At 44.0% G+C, this 19,885-nt stretch overlaps 1 protein-coding gene across 3 annotated transcripts in view; it reads left to right on the forward strand.

Moving 5' to 3' along the window:
* KCNAB1 (potassium voltage-gated channel subfamily A regulatory beta subunit 1) overlaps positions 1-19,885 on the forward strand; it is a 276,563-nt gene that overhangs the window by 59,887 nt on the left and 196,791 nt on the right. Inside the window, exon 1 of one of the 3 annotated variants that reach the window (XM_061634486.1) lies at positions 18,333-18,553. The exons of the other annotated variants lie outside the window; for them this stretch is intronic. Coding sequence (XP_061490470.1) covers positions 18,333-18,553 — 221 coding nt within the window. Of the gene's footprint in view, positions 1-18,332; positions 18,554-19,885 lie in introns of those variants that run through there. 3 annotated transcript variants of the gene reach the window in all.

The raw sequence follows: 19,885 nt of genomic DNA on the forward strand, positions 1-19,885 counted from the left end.
CTCGTGGCGGCTTCCAGATAAAAACACATATAATTAAAACATACAAAATCTACATGAAAATAGAATTAAACTATATCCAATATTAAAACCATTCAAACTGATAGCTAAAAGAGGATCAATTTGTATGTCTTGCATGTGCAGGTATCGCAGAAGTTAAGTGGACATGGATATGACAGAGATCAGAGTCCTCTTACCTGAGTGTTAATGTTTCTTCCCTAGAATGAAGGAGGCTAGCATTGTTAGTATCCTCAAATTTCCCAGGGTTCGGTACCCCTCCGCCACAAGCTGGCTCTATAACAGAGCCTTGCTTTGACAAATACAAACGGGGACAGTTCTTCCTTATTTTCAGCCTTTTTATTTAAAAAATATATTATTTTGTATGTTAAGAAAACAAGATGGATCAGAAAGGTCAAAAGTAAGGAAGGAAGGGTTAAACATCTGTCGTCCATGCAAATATAATTAATTCATTAATTAATTTCCCTTCCCTTAAACCCAACTAAGGATGGACGGATCAGTCAATTCCAGTTCTTTCATTTCTCATTTTTTCAGAGCTCTAGTTATAAAAGTGGCTGTCAGTTTTTGGTCTTCATCCAGATGGCAATCATGGTTGCCGGATGGTTGGGATACTGAAAGGTTGGGATGCTGGAAGGATACCTTTCTAAGGGAGCAATCCAACTTGAGTTTACACCAGGCTGGGGGAGTGGGATGTGAGGTGGAAGGCTCCTGGCACTGCTGGGCTCTGCCAGCAGTTGCCCCTCATCCCGTCTCAGCCGCGGCACCACCGGGACCTTGCCGGCACCCCTGGGGGTCCGCCAGAGATGGCCAGCCCAGTGGACAGAGAGCCAGCAGAAGTCAGAGGTAGCCCTGAAAATGGGGTATTCAGGGGCGTGGCAGAGAAGGAGCGTAGCATCCAATTCCCCTTTAGAGTGCCCCCCAGGTCCCAATCCACACAAGAATTCCACTAGCAAAATGGTCCACAGAGGAAAACAATTCCATTGGCACTCTACAGGGACCACTTACTCCTCAGTAGGGCTATTTGTGGGAGCTGGCTCTTCCCTTCTGGCTCCTGTGTGCAGCTCCCAATGGGAGCCTGTGTTCAGCCAGGTCAGAGGCTCCTGAGTGGCAAGTGGATGCTGCAGAACTTCCTGCCAGCTCCTCCGCCGCTGTTGCCAAGCTTCCCATCGGCTACCCCTGAGTATAAATCTAGACCTGCAGATTCATTCTGAGGATATGCTACAAAAAACTACTGGAGACAGCAGTGAGCTGCACACTGATATGGAAGACCTCATTGAGCATTTAGCAGTATGGGACTCAAAATGCTTGACTGCAAATCTATCCGATGGTTGCATCGGTTGTAAGCATCATCAACTAGATGTTTGAAGAACTGGAGTTCACTACACTGGGTAATGACCAACTTAAAAGAGCTTTTCTTCCCTTCATGCTTGCTAGTGGAGGTACATCAGTAAGATACAGTATTCTTGAATTCCATTTTTTGTACACTTTATGAAGGGATACATAGTGTTGGTGTCCATCAGGAAAAATGCAACCCATGTACTACCACATCAGTGGTTCTTGCTATATTAGGAATATGAATTGCATTCTGAATGTGGACAGTGTCTATGTATCAACCTCATCATCACAAGATCCATAAGCTCTGTGATGGTACCTGTTAAATTGGAAACATTCCACTTCCTATCAATACATTCTCCACTAGCATGAATGACAAATTTGATCGGAGAAAATATTGCCCATTACAAATCTTTTTTACACAGGAAATTTGTCATAAGAGATCTGTTGTGTGTGGCGATAAGTAGTTCCACTGAACTCCAGACTAAAGTAAATGGCAGAGTGATTCTCAACTCAGTTGAAGGAAAAACACTTGCTCTGTCTCACCCTTCTTGATTGACAAGTTGATCTATATGATGACAATGTCAGTCCAAGGAATCACATAATGAGATTTAACAATGGACGGTAGAACAGAGCTGGTGAAATCACCAAATATTCAGTATGACTCTGTGAACTGTAGCTGTGCCAGCCACCATGGAAGCACTTCTCTGTTGACTATGTTGAGTAAGTCGCTAGTAACTGTTTCACTGGCATTCCCCTAATGGGCATTCCAACAATTCAAAGCTGAAAAGTTTCTTCATATCATATCGTCTGTCACACACCAAGTTGATTAGAGTCTGAAACTAGAGTAGTCAAAGCCTTTCTATATGGAGTCTAGATTTGTTAGGCAGACAGGTTCAAATATGTTTTCCCCCCCTCAAGTACTGCATTGTACTTATCTTCATTAATTTGCTGGATATGCAACAAAACTGAACTAACTTTGGGAGACAGTACAGTGGACATGACAATGTTGTGAAGTCTTCCTTCTTCTTCCCCATCATCATCATCATCGTTCTTATTCAATTTTATAACCTGTTGCCCATCCCATCTCTCTTTATCTAGAATTATCTGGACTAGTCTTTTGCTTGATGGATGAATCTGAGACTGTATCTCTGGTAACACAGGCGACAAAGAGGGAAGGCATCAATGCAGGAATAAGAAGACAGAACCTCTAATGTGCATAAAATGTGCAATTTATTCATTCCAATGCATTCTGCTTAAAATCTTCATTAGGGGCACTTTAAAAATATGCAATAATTTAAAATAGTTTCTTCAAGAAAAACATACATACATCAAGATGTTGTGATGACCACCAACTTGGATGGCTTTAAAAGAGGATTAGACAACTTTATGGAGGATAGCACCATCGATGACTTCTAGCCATGATGGCTATGTTTTGCCTCCACTGTCAAAGGCAGTATGCAACTACACTTTCCCCCAATTGTGATTCCCAGCAACTAATATTCAGAGCTGTGGAAGGAGAACATAGCCATTGTGGCTAGCAGTACGGAACCTTATCCTTCATGAATTTGTTTAATCCTCTTTTAAAGTCGTCCAAGTAAATCTTGTTGGAGGTCTGAACTCTTGGCTTCCAGAGGACTTCTCCCCTCACTTACTTCCTTTATTTATTTATTATTTATTTATTAAGCTTATAAACCGCCCGACTAGCAATAGCTCTCTGGGCGGTGAACAAAGTACAGTAAAATCATAATACAATACCACAGGACAAAAACAATCAAAAATCAATTACAGCAATTTGTATAAAATTAAGTTAAACTAAGTTAAAATGCTTTGGTGAAAAGAAAGGTTTTCACTGGGCGCCAAAAAGAAAGCAGCGTCGGCGCCAAGCGCACCTCCATGGAGAGACTGTTCCACAATTTGGGGGCTACCACCGAGAAGGCCCTAGATCTTGTCACCACTCTCCGGGGCTCCCTATGAGTCGGGGCCCGGAGGAGGGCCTTCGTTGTGGAACGTAGTGTACGGGCCGGTTCATATCGGGAGAGGCGTTCCAACAGGTATCGTGGCCCTGCACCGTATAAGGCTTTATAGGTTAATACCAACACTTTGAATCTAGCCCGGAAGCTTATTGGCAGCCAGTGCAAGCAAGCCAGAGCAGGTGTTATGTGCTCGGACCGCTTGGTCCTTGTTAGCAGTCTGGCTGCCGCATTTTGCACTAGCTGTAGCTTCCGAACAGTCTTCAAAGGTAGCCCTACGTAGAGCGCATTGCAGTAGTCTAAGTGTGAGGTTACTAGAGCATGTACCACTGATGTAAGGTCCTCTTTACTCAGATAGGGGCGTAGCTGGGCTACCAACCGAAGCTGGTAGAACGCATTCCTTGCCACCGAGGCTACTTGAGCCTCAAGTGAGAGGGAAGAGTCAAAAAGGACTCCCAGACTACGAACCCTCTCCTTTGGGGGGGAGTGTAACCCCATCCAGGACAGGGTATATAACCACCATCCGATCAGAGAAACCATGCACCAACAACATCTCAGTCTTGTCTGGATTGAGCTGCAGCTTGTTAACCCTCATCCAGTCCATTGTCGCTCCCAGGCATCGGTTCAGGACATCGACAGCCTCACCTGAAGATGAAAAGGAGAAGTAGAGCTGCGTGTCATCAGCATACTGATGACAACGCACTCCAAAACTCCTGATGACCTCACCCAACGGCTTCATGTAGATGTTAAAAAGCATGGGGGACAAGACTGTCCCCTGCGGGACTCCATATTGGAGGACCCACGGTGTCGAGCAATGTTCCCCAAGCACTACCCTCTGGAGACGGTCCGCCAAGTAGGAGCAAAACCACTGCCAAGCAGTACCTCCGACTCCCAACTCCGCGAGCCTCCCCAGAAGGATACCAAGGTCGATGGTAGCAAAAGCCGCTGAGAGATCAAGGAGAATCAACAGAGTCACACTCCCTCTGTCTCTCTCCCGACATAGGTCATCATACAGGGCGACCAAGGCTGTCTCTGTACCAAAACCGGGCCTAAAGCCCGACTGAAATGGATCTAGATAATCGGTTTCATCCAATAACGCCTGGAGCTGGTCAGCAACCACTTGTTCCAGGATCTTGCCCAGGAATGGGACATTCGCCACTGGCCTATAGCTGTTAAAATTTTCTGGGTCCAAGGAAGGCTTTTTCAGAAGTGGTCTCACCACTGCCTCTTTTAGACAGCTAGGGACCACTCCCTCTCGTAAAGAGGCATTCATCACTTCCTTGGCCCAGCCAGCTGTTCCATTCCTGCTAGATTTTATTAGCCAAGAGGGGCAAGGATCCAGTACCAAAGTGGTTGCACATACCAGTCCAAGCACCTTGTCCACGTCCTTGAGCTGAACAGGCTGAAACTCATCCAATAAAACATGACAAGACTGTGCTCCAGACACCTCACTAGAATCGACTGCTATAACTTGGGAGTCTATGTCCCGACAGATGCATGAGATCTTATTCTGGAAGTGATCGGCAAACTCATTACAGCGGACCACCGATGGGTCTATCATGTCCTGAGGGCCAATGTGAAGAAGCCCCCGGACAACCCTAAAGAGTTCCGCTGGTCGGCAGAGGGATAACTTAATAGTGGCAGCGAAATGTTGTTTTTTCGCTGCCCTCACTGCCCCTACATAGAGCTTGGTCGAAGCACTAACCAGCGCATAATTGCATCCGTCAGGAGTTTGCCTCCATTTCCACTCAAGCCGCCTCCTATCTTGCTTCATCGCTCTCAACTCTGGAGTATACAAAGGAGCTGTATGAGCTCTACACAGGAGAGGGCGCGCAGGAGCGATTGTGTCAACGGCCCGGGTCATCTCCGCATTCCACAGATCAACCAGGGCTTCAACAGGAGCGCCAGTCCTATCAGCCAGAAAAACCCCCAGAGACCTTTGAAAACCTTCAGGATCCAGTAATCTCTGGGGGCGGACCAATTTAATAGGTCCCCCACCCTTGCAGAGGGAAGAGGCTACTGAAAGTCTGAACTTCAACAAGCAGTGATCTGTCCATGACAAAGGGATAGATGTAAAGCTCCCCACATCCAGATCACTATCCCCATGTCCAGTAGCAAAAACAAGGTCTAGAGTATGCCCCAACACATGTGTTGGACCATTAACATATTGAGACAGCCCCATAGTTGTCATGGAAGCCATGAAGTCCTGAGCTGCTCCAGACAAAGTAGCCTCGGCATGGATGTTGACATCCCCCAGAACTAATAGTCTGGGGGATCTCAGCAATACCTCCGAGACCACTTCCGTCAGCTCAGTTAGGGAAGCCATTGGGCAGCAAGGTGGGCAGTACACCAAAAGCAATCCCAGCCTGTCCCTCTGGCCCAACACAAGGTGCAAACACTCCAGACCCATAACTGTATGGACATGGTGCTTGACGAGTGAGATGGAACTCTTATAGACCACAGCAACCCCACCTCCCCGACCCTCAGATCTACCATGGTGCTGAACCAAGTATCCCGGTGGGCAGAGCTGGGAGAGACTGACTCCTCCCTGCTCACCCACCCAGGTCTCAGTTATGCATGCCAGATCGGCTGCCTCGTCCTTTGCTCCATCCATCTCTGCTTGCACCCCCACCCCATTATTCCTTCCAATCCTTTCCTTCTGGCTACTCCCATCTTCATGAAATAGGCCAAGAAGAACATGAAATTAGGTGGAGGTCTGTAAGTTGCCTGCCCACCATTGCTCTACCACACAGTACAACAAATAAGTATTATTATTGCCACCTCATTCTGCTGTACATGGAGATCCAGGGCTCATCCAAACGGAGCGGGATAATCCATGTTTTCATATCCGCTTTGTCATCTGACAGTCCCTACTTACCTGTTTGTTCGCTCTTTCCTGATGTAAAATCCGCTTTTTTCACGCCCGCACACGCAGCAGGACTCCCACATTCTTTTTGCTTTTTCCCAGCTCCGCCTCTGACACAACCCACTACCAGCCAATTGGTGCACAAAATCTGATGTGTGCTGCTCCACCCATTCACCCACAATCAGCAACATGCATGCATTTGAATGTAAGAGCGCAAAAGTTTGAATCCCTGTGTCAGTAATGAAGTTCCTTGCCGCTCGCCACTCTTGTATTTTCGATATTACGCAAAAATGAATGTATGTGTTTTTCCTGAGCTTTTCTACAGTGCAGCGCTCGGCTGTGGCTCCCAGCTCCACCCCAGAAATGCTGCCCCCGAGGGAAGCAAGCAGCACACACACCCCGGGTGGTCGCTCTTGGCTCGGGCAGGGAATGCGGGCAAAGAGCCCCGCGCGCTGCTGTGCAAAGCCTGAGAGATCCAGGCAATTCTGCGAGATATGGGGGAGGTTAGAGAGAGAATGGGGCAAGCCATCATCATGTTGACTTTGCGTGGGGTGCTGATTTTTAAAAGGGATTTTTTTAAAACAAAGAAAAAAATCTCCCCTCTGAAATTGACAAGAGAGCAGGGAACAGGCTAGTCAGTTTCACGCGAGGGCGGCTCAAAGCATCCCTGCAGATGATGAGGGCACCCTAGTTACACAACTCGCTCCCCCCACCCATAAATCCATATTAAAATTGCAGAAAAGAGCCCCGCGCGCTGCCATGCAAAGCTGCGCTGAAGCAGCCAGCACGGGCTTTGCGGTGTTCCCACTGATAAAAGAAACATGCAAACCACTTACATGCCAATAATACCTTTATTTCTGTTAGTTTGTATGTGCGATATTTCGCAAAAGTGACTGTATGCGTTTCCACTTTTACGCATATTAACGTTTCTGGAGATACACATGGCTGGCAATTCCACTTATTTCTCCAGAAATGCAGCGCGATGCTCTAGCAAACCACTTACAGGAATACCCCGCTATATGGACCTTCACTTAACGTACACAAATCAGCTGGGAGGCACGATCGCGATCAGCTGAGAGGCACGTCAGCGCAGCAGCAGAGGCTTTAGCGTGTGGGGTGGAAATAGATGCGATCGTGCCACCTCAAATCAGCTGGGAGGCGCAATCAGCTGAGAGGTGCGGCAGCACAGCAGCAGAGGCTTTAGCGCGGGGCTTTAAGACTCCGCATGAAGGAGAGGTAAAAAAAGTTTTTAAAGGTAGTGCTTCACTTTAAGGACATTTTCGGTTTACGTACTCACTCTGGTCCCATTGAGTATGTTAATGCGAGGTATTCCTGTGCCAATATTTCCTGTATCTGCGCAGTAGAAGTTGCAGAGCCCCCCCCCAACACTGGACCATTGCTCTGATTGGTTCCTTTTTCCCAGGCTTTCCCCAGACATTCGAGCACATGCGCAGAAGTGGAAATATGTGATTGGCTGGGAATGAGGGAAGGAAACACCCAAGAACCGCCCACAGCTGTAAAGTCCGCGGTATTGCATCCGAGCGGCTGAAGGCACAGCGGATTATTCCCGATTTAAAAAACCAAATCGCATTTTTCGCGGTTATGCCAAAGCGGATTTAACCGCGTGAAAATGTGCAAAAGCGCGAGAGGTCATCTGGATAACCGAAAAATAATGAGAACACAAAGCGATCATGTCACACATTATAGTCGTCTGGATGAGCCCCCAGTTTAAGGAACACTATGTTACTTTTTATGACTCATTAAAAAAAACCCTGATGAGTAATTATTACTACCTTTTGATAATGGTGCTCTCTGTTAAGGCTTATTTATAGAACTTTGTTCTTGCTCAAGCCACCAACCTCTGAACACAAAGCAAATGGAGTTAAAAGCACATATGTTCATCTGTCAGCATGAGCTACACAGAAGCAGGCTTCTGGTGGCATTATAAAGGCCAGGTACAGTTCCTGGCATGTTAAACAAATGTGCTCAATTCCTTTTCACAAGACACTTGTGAAATGAAGTCAAGTATGATGCCTGATTGCTGAAGGTGCTACTAAATCTTGAGTTAAGAAAATAAAAGGCCAGTGGCCCATCTAGTCCAGCATCATGTTCTCACAGAGGCCAACCTGATGCCTATGGGGAGCCCACAAGGAAGACCTGAGCACAAGAGCACTCTTCCCTGCTGCAGTTTCCAGCAAGTGGTATTCAGAGACATATTGCCTCCAACCGTGTAGATAAGCAGAGCTTGGAAAAGTTACTTTTTTGAACTACAGCTCCCATCAGCCCCAGCCAGCATGGCCACTGGACTGGGTTGATGGGAGTTGTGGTTCAAAAAAGTAACTTTTCCAAGCTCTGAATAGAGCATAGCCATCATGGCTAGTAGCCACTGACAGCCATGAATTTGTCTAATCCTCTTTTAAAGTCATTCACATTGGTGGCTATCACTGCTTCCTATGGGAGCAAATGCCATAGATTAACTATGTGCTGTGTGAAGAAGTCCTTTCTTTTGTCTGTCCTGAATCTTCCAACATCCAGCTTCATTGGATGTTCACAAGTTCTAGTGTTATGTGAAAGGGAGAAAAACTTATCTCTATTCACTTTCTCCATGCCATGCATAATTTTATACAATTTTATCATGTCATCTCTCATTCATCTTTTCTCTAAACTAAAAAGCCCCAAATGCAACCTTTCCCCGTGGAGGGGGTATCACTCCATCCCCTTGATCATTCTGGTTTCCCTTCTCTGAATCTTTTCTAACTCTACAATAACCTTTTTGAGGCGAGGCAACTAGAACTGTTCACGGCATTCCAAATGTGGTTACCCCATAGATTTGTATAACGCATTATGATCTTGGCACTTTTATTTTCAGTGCCTTTCCTTAATGACCCTGGGCATGGAATTTATTTTTTTCACAACTGCCGCCCACTGGGTTGACATCTTGATCAAGCTATCCACTATGACCCCAAGGTCTTGTTCCTTGTCAGTCACCACCAGTTCAAATCCCATGAGTATATATGTGAAATTAAGATTTTTTGCCCCAATATGCATAACTTTACACCTGTTTACATTGAATTGCAACAGCCTCCCCGCAAGACCAGACTAGAGAGGAGGAAGAGGAAGAGGAGGCACCACACCTGCGGTTGGAATTAACTGGGTTTTTTACCCATCCCAGCCTGCAGCCTGTTCCTTGCCCCATGGCATGGCACCTCCTCTTCCTCCTCCATGTTCTGGCTGTGCTCAGGGAGGCTACTGCCAAGGACTGTGCTCTATCATTCTGCCCATTTGGGGCTCCTCTCCTGCCTCCTCCTCCTCCAAGGGGGTGAGTGGGCACAGAGTGGATCAGCAGCAGATCAGCAGCATGCAAATTCCACCCTTATCGTCAGCAAACTTGGCTGCCTCATTGCTCACCCCTAACTCTAGATCATTTAAGAACAAGTTTAAAAGCACAGGTCCCAACACTGGTTCTTGGGGGACTCCACTTTCTACATCCCCCCATTGTGAGAACTGTCCGTTTATTCCTACTCTCTGCTTCCTGTTACTTAACCAGTTTTTGATCCACAAAAGGACCTGCCCTCTTATTCCACGACTGCAAAGCTTACTCAGGAGTCTTTGGTAAGGTATCTTGTTGAAAGTTTCTGAAAATCCACATACACTATGTCAACTGGATCACCTCTATCTAAATCCTTGTTGACACTTTCAAAGAACTATAAATGGTTAGTGAGACAGGACTTACCCTTGCAGAAGCTACGCTGTTTCTGCTTCAGCAAGACCTGTTCTTCTATATGCTTTACAGGCGGGCCCCGCTTATATGGCAGGTTCTGTTCTGGACCCCCGCCATAAAGTGGAAATCGCCGTAAAGCAGAACCCCATTGAGTATAATGGGGCGCGTTGTGCGAAAATGACGCGAAAATGCCGCAAAAGCGGCTTTAAAATGGGGAATGAAAGCTGCACCATTAGTGGAACGCCGGGAAGCGAAGCGCCAGGAAGCGGGGCCCTACTGTATTTTATCTTCAACAATACTTCCCACCAGTTTTCCCACGACAGAAGTTAAACTAACTGGTCTGTAATTTCTGGGAATCCCCCTGGATACCTTTTTAAAAATTGGTGTTACATTGGCCACTTTACAGTCTTTGTGCATCAAACTGGATTTGAGGGACAAGTTACATATTTTTGTTAGAAGATCAGCAATTTCACATTTGAGTTCTTTGAGAACTCTTAAATGGATGACATCTGGACCCAGCAATTTGTCAGTTTTTCTTTTATCTATTAAGCCTAAAACTTCATCTCTCATTACCACTATTTGCCTCACTTCCTCAGACTCCCCTCTTGCAAAAGTTGGTAGGCTTGATCTTCCAGACCCTGAAAACCAGTCTGTTCATTGGTAAAGATTAGGTCCTAAATTCACTGGATTGGGGATATGGAAGGTGAGAATGTCAGGAACAGCAATGTTAACCCTTATGTGGATAATTCAAAAGGTCTGGTGGGGATTGACTTTACAGAAAAATCAAGTGGTATCAGAATGAGAGGTTGGCATAGTGGGCATTGGTGAAGCTGGGCATCCAGTCAAGGATGGGGGAGAAATTCAATTTAGTTTACATTTAAAACCAAATCCTCAAATACTTCCTGAAAAAATATGAGAACTGAAACAGCCATCCTTCAAAATTCACACTTATCCAAATTTGCAGATGCAGTTCTCCAAACAGTGCTTACAAAAATGAATTTATTAGGGGAAAGTTTGCATAAAAATGACTATGTTAAAATAACATGAACTGTGTTATATTAGGAGAAATTGCTTCAAAAATGTGTTAGTCAAAACTGCCTACAAAAATGTGTTTATTGGGAGAAATTCGCATTAAAATGCTGGAGAATTGGATTTTTAAAAAAATAAATCACAAATTGCTGCAGAAATGTGGGAAATTGAATTTAAGATTAGAATACGAAAGTGAGAGAACCAAATTGACAGATCCTTCTATCCCTCTTTCCAATGCAATCTGACTGGAGCCTCTGTAGTCAAATTCAGTGAGGCCACTTACGTAGAAAACAAATTGGGCCTACACCATCGAGATGCAGAGTGACTCCCCCCACTTTTTGTGTCATGGTCCTGCTATGGTGGCTTTTCACTTGACAAATTGTGAGGCATACACAACAGGGACGATGGAACCATGGATTCCAGCTAGGCAGTTGATTTAGGGAACTGTTTATCCCCTGCATTGGCTGTAAATGGAAAATATTTCATTCAGCACTGCTGACCACTTGTGCTGTGATTCTTCAGATTACCCTTGTGTATGGATTTTCCAATGCAACCTCTTCTTTTCAACTCTGTGCATTACTGTCTTCAGTGTGATAAGCAAAACATCATACATAACAAAAGACACAATTATAGCAGTTGAAGGACTGGGAAATTGAATGAAGGATATGTATAGTTTATAGAGCAACTCGTGGATGCAGACTTCTGCATTTGCTATTTAGTGAATAATTGGCTTTTTATAATGAATTACATTTAAATACTTTTGTGCCCAATGTGTTGGGGGTTGTTGTTTGGCCCTTAGGCAAAAAGGTGAAAGGAGTATTTTAAAAAGTTTTAAGCTGAAACTGGACAGCTGAACTTCCATCCATGGATGAGCCCTTCATGACTTAGGCAAGTGGCTTTGACATCTTGCTTTGTTTTATTTATTTATTTTTATTTCTTTATTGAATTTATATTTTGCCTTTCCTCCCAAAGGAGCCCAGGCCAGCAAACATAAAATAATTTAAGAAGAAACACTAAAAAAAAGTTAAAAGCATTCAAAAAACACAATTTAAAACATTCTAAAACACAGTCAAAACAGAGTAAAACACAATTAAAAATATTATAAAAGACAGCTGAAAAACAGAGTTGGTACACCAGGCCTTTGGGGTTGCAATTTTATACTCTGGTGCACTTTTCATTGCAGAACGTATTCAGAAGTAGAACTACAACATAGTTTTTCTAGATCATTATCCCCTGCACTAAATAAAGTCATCAAGTTCAGCCACTTACCACTTACAGTTTTCTTCCAAAAGCACCTAGTACAAAAAAAAATCCCAGGAAGTCTATTGATTTTTGCCATTGGAATGTTTTGTTTTGGTTTTGTACCAGACAATGTAATTTTGTAATGGGTGAAGGTAATGGATGGACTAACCTGTCCATTTTAGTTCTCCAAGTTCTCATTTTTCCCATATTAAAAAAAATGCAATGTGCAATTAAAAAAAAAAAGTCATGAAAATTCATCAGCATTTTGGTGCAAATTTCTCCTAATAAACCCATTTTTGTGTGTTGTTTTGACTAATATACACCTTTTTTGCAAGCAAAATTGTATCTGACATAATACATTTTGCATGTTATTTTCAGTAATATATGCATTTTCATGCACATATTCCCCTAAGATATATATTTTGCACATATTATTTGGTTGGAGAACTGCTTTGCAAAATTCAGAGAAGTGTGAATTTCAAAGGACAGCTGTGTTTTGGTTCTTTTATTGGTGCAAGAAATGCAAATTAGGTAGTTTCTCATTCAAATGCAAACAAAATCTAATTTCTCCTCCTCCTCTAGGAAGACCAAGAAGCTGTGGATGTTTGCAGCCAAGGATTCCTGTTTACCTTAATATTTACTTACTCTGGTGATCTTGACATAAAGGATTTTTTTCATGTGAAAAGTTTGTGAGCATGTTTGAGAAGGAGGAATTAAATCAGAATGTAGTCTGGATTTTGTATTACTTTAAAAGTGTGCACATGTGTTAGTGAAAACACTCTTATGCTACGTAGATTAATCACAACAATTGTTTTACAGGATCAGATAGACAACTGCTGTCTCTCAATTGCAAGTATATATATATATATATATATATGCTGTCCATGTTTCATACTCAAGAAACTGATTTTGTGTGTAAGAGGAGTACACTGTTATTGCTTTGCTCTTTGTATATTTCTGGTCTCATACCTCTGAGATTCTACTGTAATAGAGTTCTGACTACAGATGCAAGTATCTTTGCTGCTTCTAAAAATGAAATGTACCTGTGTCGTAATTCTAGCAGTTACATTTAAAGAGGATTCTCACATCTTGGTAGAACATTTGTCAATGTAATGTCTGAAATGGTTTGCTGGCTCCAAGCATGAAAAAGGGATAAGACGTGTTATGAATTATCTTAACCAAGCATTACTTTACGTTCAAGTGGAAAAAGAAAGCACAGGAATTGGCACTGGATATGGAATTCAGCATCCCAAGAATCACTCTTCTTAATCTGTTTTAAAGCAAGATTCTAGTGCTTAAGGCCATGACAGTATGTGAACAGTCTCTTATGAAATTTTTGAAGCCAGAGATTTTTCAGTAGCATATTCCGTTTTTGTGCCTTCAGTGCCCTGCATAGCTTCTTTCCCATCCCCCTTGTCTACGATAAATTATATGAAATACAAATCTGCTTATAATTTGCATAACAAACACAGGTTGCAAGGGTTTTTTTTCCTGGCAGAGGTTTTTTTCTAGCTTCAAAAAATGTCACTAGATCTTGCTCACATGCTGTCATAGGCTTAAGGTCTAGGGATTTTTTTAAAATTTACTTTGGTGTAACATTTTGATTTTAAAAAAACACAGCCTGCACACTGTCATCAGTGACTCTGAAATGATCAGAGTTGCTTCTTCTTGACATTCAGCCAGACCTCTTGTCAGCTAATCCTCCAGAATGTCTAGGGGACCATTCAGACATCCTTTTTGTTTTTGTACATTCATGCTTATTCTCATGATGGTATCAGGGTGGTTGTACATGGTCCCACTTTCATTACTGTTTCTGCTAACAAGCATTTTGTAGAGGGTATGCTGTTTTGTTTCCAGTCAGTGCATGTCCCATAACTTCCTGCTGAAATCTATATACCACAAATGTTCTGAGTTTTTAAAAAATGTTGTCCTGCTTTTGTTGTGTTATAGTGCACGTTTGTTCCTCCTGATGGCAATAATGTGTTGTTAACACTGGGGAAGCATAACAGAACAACTAATGAAGCAGAATGATGTGTGGACTCTCCAGCTTAAATCCACCACTACTGCACTATTATTGTGACAATGAAATGTTGCAGAATACACTGACAAAACAGGGGGGGGGAAATAACAACACACCAGTTTGGAGGGGCCCTCTGTAGTTCCCTGTTCCTTCTCATATTTGTCAGCGCTCGCTTCAAAGATCCTGCTGCAGTGCTGCTAGAACTTCCAGTCCTTCAGCACTCAACACGACCACCTGCAATTACCTGACGAGGCTTGCCTTTGAAGGGGGGAACACCTCTCAGGCATTACCTTAATCTTCCTGGAGCTGCTCTGCAGCACTACCAGATGAATGACGGTAGCAGAGGTGTTTCGTTGAGTGGCCATTTTATATCTTTAAGGTAGCATTCTACCAAGGTCACAAATCCTGCTTCTGAACTAATTGCCACTGCAAAACGTCCCTGTCATCTTCAAGACTGGAGAAATGACCTCTTTTAAATGCAGAGCAGCTTAGAAAGTCTAGGTTAAGCTTCCCTTCAGCCTAGCAAAACAAGGCCTCGTTCATGTGCATTTTAGGGAAGGGTACTCACAAAGGGCATCTTCTCCCTCCTGCGCTTTTATTGTGGGTACTTTTGCTTATGATGAAACAAATCGGGGAAGGGCTGTAGCTCAGTGCCAGAGCATCTGCCTTGCAAGCAGAAGGTTCCAGGTTCAGTCCCCAGCATCTCCAGGTAGGGCTGGGAGTGACTCCTGCCTGGAACCCTGAAGAGCCAATCAGTGTAGACGATACTCAGCTAGGTGGATCAATGGTCTGACTCAGTATAAGGCAGCTTCCTGTGCTCCAGGACTGGCTGTACTCCAGGCTCCTGTGAGGATATATTTTTTGACATATGAATTCAAGTAATCTGGAGACGGTGTTCTTAAGGGGCAACAGAGCAGTTAACACTGTTCTTTGGAATAAAGAACGTAACCATTCCACCACTGCAGAACCTCACAGGGAACATGAGAAGTTGCTTTATACTGAGTTCAGGCCATTGTTCCATCTAGCTCAGTATTGTTAACACTAGGGTAGCCAATGTGGCGCTCTCCAAGTGTTGTTGAACTACAACTCCCATCAGGCACCATCTCTGTTGTCCTTTGGATGCTGGCTGAAGCCCTTCCTCTTCCAACAAGCCATTTAAGTAGAGATCTTTCCCAGTTCTGCATGTACATTGAAATTGTTTTCCCAAGCATTGGCCATGCTGGCTGGGGATGATGGGAGTTGGCTTCCAACAACCTCTGAGGGCACCATGTTGGCTACTCTTGGTCTACACTGATTGGCAGTGTGTTTCAATCAGGAGACATTCCCAGTCCTACCTGGAGATGCCAAGGATTGATTGAACCTGGGACCTTCTGCAGATGCTCAGCCACTGAGCTGTGGCCGTTCCCCTCTGTGTCTCAAAACTGGTGCAAGGAACCAATCTAGTATATAACCTAGTTACATATGAGTGTGCTAGCATTGCATGATGGATTATGCTAAGCTACTTCACGTGTGGGCTTGTTAGAAGATGGCACAGATAGATGGCTTTAAAAGAGGATTAGATTCATGGAGGATATGGCTATCAACAGCTACTAGCCATAACAGCTATGTCTCAATAGTCGGAGGCAGTATCCTTCCAAATACCAGTTACTGGAAACCTCAGCAGAGGGAAGTGCTCTTGCACTCAGCAGGTCTTGCTTGCGGGCTCCCCATGGGCATCTGGTTGGCCGCTGTGAGAACAGGATGGTGGACTAGATGGGCGACTGGCCTGATCCGGCAGGCTCTTCTTATGTTCTTATGTTCACAGGGGGGTGTTAGGAGATGTCACAGGGGGTCTTTTCTATCAGGCACTGGGTCCCCTTCTCCATTTTTTCTTAAACTTAAAAAAAATGGCCACAGAGTGGCTGGGCATACTACTGAGACGCCGCCCACCCACCCCCTTGATTTGCCCAAACACACATGGAGCCCTGACAGTAAGAGCCAGAGTTTGTTTCTCCCACACAGGAAGTCAGCTGCAATTTGCCACTTTACATATAAATTAGCTTATGCATATTTTATGAAAAATTGGGCCAGGGGCCTGCGCTCAGAGACTTTAAAGTATCTAGCAATGCCCCTGCAAGTGGGGCATCAAGAATGAAAAGCATTTCCTTAAGTGAGGCATGCAAAAACTGATAACTGGAGTGAGACTTATCCATAGCCCTCTTCAGTCATTCAGACGTGTGTTCAATCAATGTGTGTAGGGGGCAGGCTTCACCCATATTCAGTAGACAATAGAGAAGGCACCCGTATGATATGCAATGAGAGAGAGTTCTAAGGAATAGGTGCCGTCACACTAAAGGCCTGATTCCAGCATTGTGCAGAATCCCAATTATTTTTATTATTAATTCAATTTATTAATCACTTTATACCGAAGCCTCAGAATAGAATACAAAAATACACTACAAAGCAAATGAAATGAAATAAAAATGTAATCAACATTAAGCCAATGGCAGTTAAGCTCTTTGCATAGCCCCCTCCCTCATCACAGGTGATCAGTCCCTTGCAGCTTGTGATCATGTCAGCACGTACCCAAAAGTATTCAATGTACAAGTTCAATTTGCAAACAAAGGCTAAAGTCTCTATGGATGCTTTGGACCATTAGTATAGTCCGGTATAAAAGGCCACTCATGCTCCCATTTCACAGATGGAGAGCTGAGCCTGAGACAGGAACTTGCCCAGGGTCCCACAATGAGCCTCCAGCTCATTGAGGCTCTCTGCCTTTGGCCAGCTATTGACATGTGCAGAATTAAGCTTTTTATACACCACAGCAAACATTTGGGGAGGGGGTCCTTTTCTCTTTTTGTTTGTGTATGTTGTGGCTTGCCAAAAGCTTAACCTTAAGCATGGTGGTAACTGCATGTGAGCATCTGGGAAGCCCGTGCATGCCGAATATTTGAATGATTTCCCTGCAGCTCCCATGTGCCCAGACACCATGCGACTCAGCACCCATTTGCCACTTTTCTTCCAGTCCTTAGGGATAATCTGATTTTGCATCAAGTTGTGTGATGTGGATCAAAGAGCATGCACAGGATATCTATTTTAGCTAGGAATGTGTGTGTGCGCGCGCGCACACGTGCGTGCATGTATGCAAAGAGGAGATTAACCCTAGCGCTACTGGCAGCACATGAGTTTTTAAGGCAGGGCTTTAGCATGGCAGATGCAAGGGATTAATGAGTTAATTCGGCAGCATGCCGTTGAATAGTGATTCTCTTCCCCTCCCACAATACTTATAGACATTAGCAGGCTTTAACATCAATTTGTGCAGTCAGCATGGGGGGCAGGGAGCTATTTGGCTGTGCTGCTAGTTATTCCGACAGCTCAGATCCATTGAAAGTGCCTGTTCTTTATGTTGCACACAAAGGAAGGAAGGAAGCCACCCTTTCAAGCTTTCTGTGAGCTTCTTAAAGGGAGCGCTGCATGTTCAACCACACGGCTGCATCACCGGGATCATCCAGTGCAACCTCACCTCTCCACCAGGCTTTCGAGCTGTCAGGAAAAGAAAAGGGGATCTTGATGAGGCGTAGCATTTTACAGAAGCTGACAAAGACGAGATGAATATCCTTGGTCTTAGACTTGCCCTGTGATTAGATGTTTCTTGGGCTCTCGGGCTTTGCATGTTCAGCATTTCATGGTCCAGAGGGTGCTTGAGACGCATCTTTGCAGTATGCCTGCATTGATTTAAATCCAGCAACCAGAGGCAAGCCAACATTAAGACAGACCAGATGCTGCTGTTTTGGATTTTCCATGAAGATGCAGGTTTGATGTTTCTGAAAGCCATTGACCAAATGGAGGGCTCTATTTAAGCACTAGTGGGGAGGGGGGGACTTCATTGCAAAGGGAGAAACATTCAAGACGCACGTCACCTGCTCTTTTGATTTTTTTGCTTTAGCAAGTTCAGCACTTTTGTCTCCTTGTATACCAGACAGAGTCTTGGTTGACCTCCGTCCTGCATCAGATCCCAGTACCTAAGTTGGAACGCACCTCTGAAGACTCCTTGAGCTGCATTAAGGGACTGACATCTTCAGCTCACCACAGCCCTGGTCTCCCATCCAAAGGGAGTTCTCTCTATTCCATAAAGGAGGGCTTGGCAACAGAAAAATGCAAGTCTCCATAGCATGCACTGAGCATAACCTCAAGAACCGGAATGGGGAAGACAGACTTATCAGCAAACAGAACACCACTACCCCAAATGCAGTCAATGCAGCCCGAGCAAAATTTCGGACGGTGGCAATTATTGCTCGCAGTTTGGGAACCTTTACCCCTCAGCATCATATTTCTTTAAAAGAGTCCACTGCAAAGCAGACGGGCATGAAATATAGGTATGAGCAAACTATTTATTCACAGTGTTTTAGTGTCTTTTCTCCCTTGTGAAAGATTGTCTACTAACAAACAAGGATCCCTTTGTATTAAAAATAAATCATTGCCACCACCAAAATCCAGGAATCCTATTCTAGATTCAACAAAAAAAGTTACAAGCCTTTAGAAAGTAACTCTAGTGCAATTCAGGTTGCAGTCTCTTTCAGAATCTCATATGTTGCTGTACTTGAGGTTTTCGTATTCACCTCGTATCTGTGTGAATGGCATTGCAGAGAATGTTTCGTGTAGTTGCATTCAGGACGTTGAATTAATAAATTACGCTCTAAGCTCTCTTTGGAAGAAAGTTTGCCTCTCCAGGCACTTGCTGGGTAGTACAAAAAAGGAGCATGTGTTAAGCTAGGCTAGATGTTCTTTTGTATTCTAATTACTTCTCATAGGTCTCTAACTGACTTGCTGTCTAAGGACAGGAAAGGATTTGCTTGATGTGATATGCCGGCAAAGTAATAAGCTTATCCCTATACAATATCATTTGTTATCCAAAATCATCTCCTATACAAAGGAAGCTATGAGGGTGAAATGAAGACTGTCCCTAATGTCAATAAAGATTTGCAGACAGAATGTTTATCTCGACTAAGTATTTATTAAGAAGAATTTTGGCTTGGTCAAATCAATCAATTGCATGTAATCTCATGCATCTTATTTTTGAATGCCTCCTTTCTACTGGACACCTCATTCATCTGATATCAGAATGGCTTGTTTTCAAAAAGGAGAAGATGGCAAAGGCATCAGCAACATCCTTATGATTAGAGTTGTGACTTAGTTGTCAGATAACTTACTGAGTTTACTGCAGTCATGTAGTGGATAGTGTTGCACTTGAAGCCAAGTGACATGGGTTTAAATTGCACGATTTGGATGCCTTCAGGAAAGTCACCCTAATAGTACAATCCTACGCCTGCTGGCTCTGAATTAAATCCCACTAATGTCCGATCGGGTTTAAGTATGCATAAGATTGCAGCTGGAGTCTTAGCAAATAGAACTAGGGGAGTGATAGTTATTCGTAACCAGGATGGGACAGAGGTGGCTAATCTGTTTTTGGTCCAAGGGCTGTATTCACTCAGAGCCCCGTGCCAGCAGTGGGTGTGACCACCCAACTCTCTCACATTCGCACTTGCAAATTCACACATATGCACAGGACACACACATATGGACACACAGGTAGACACATGCAGAGGCCTCAGCTGAGCCATGAAGAAGGTTATTACCCCTTCTTTGGTCATCCAATGATTAATCTGACAACCAGGAAAGGAATGATTTGCATCCCTATTGCGTGCTGG

This window comes from Rhineura floridana, chromosome 7, assembly GCF_030035675.1.
Source record: "Rhineura floridana isolate rRhiFlo1 chromosome 7, rRhiFlo1.hap2, whole genome shotgun sequence".
Lineage (NCBI taxonomy): Eukaryota > Metazoa > Chordata > Lepidosauria > Squamata > Rhineuridae > Rhineura > Rhineura floridana.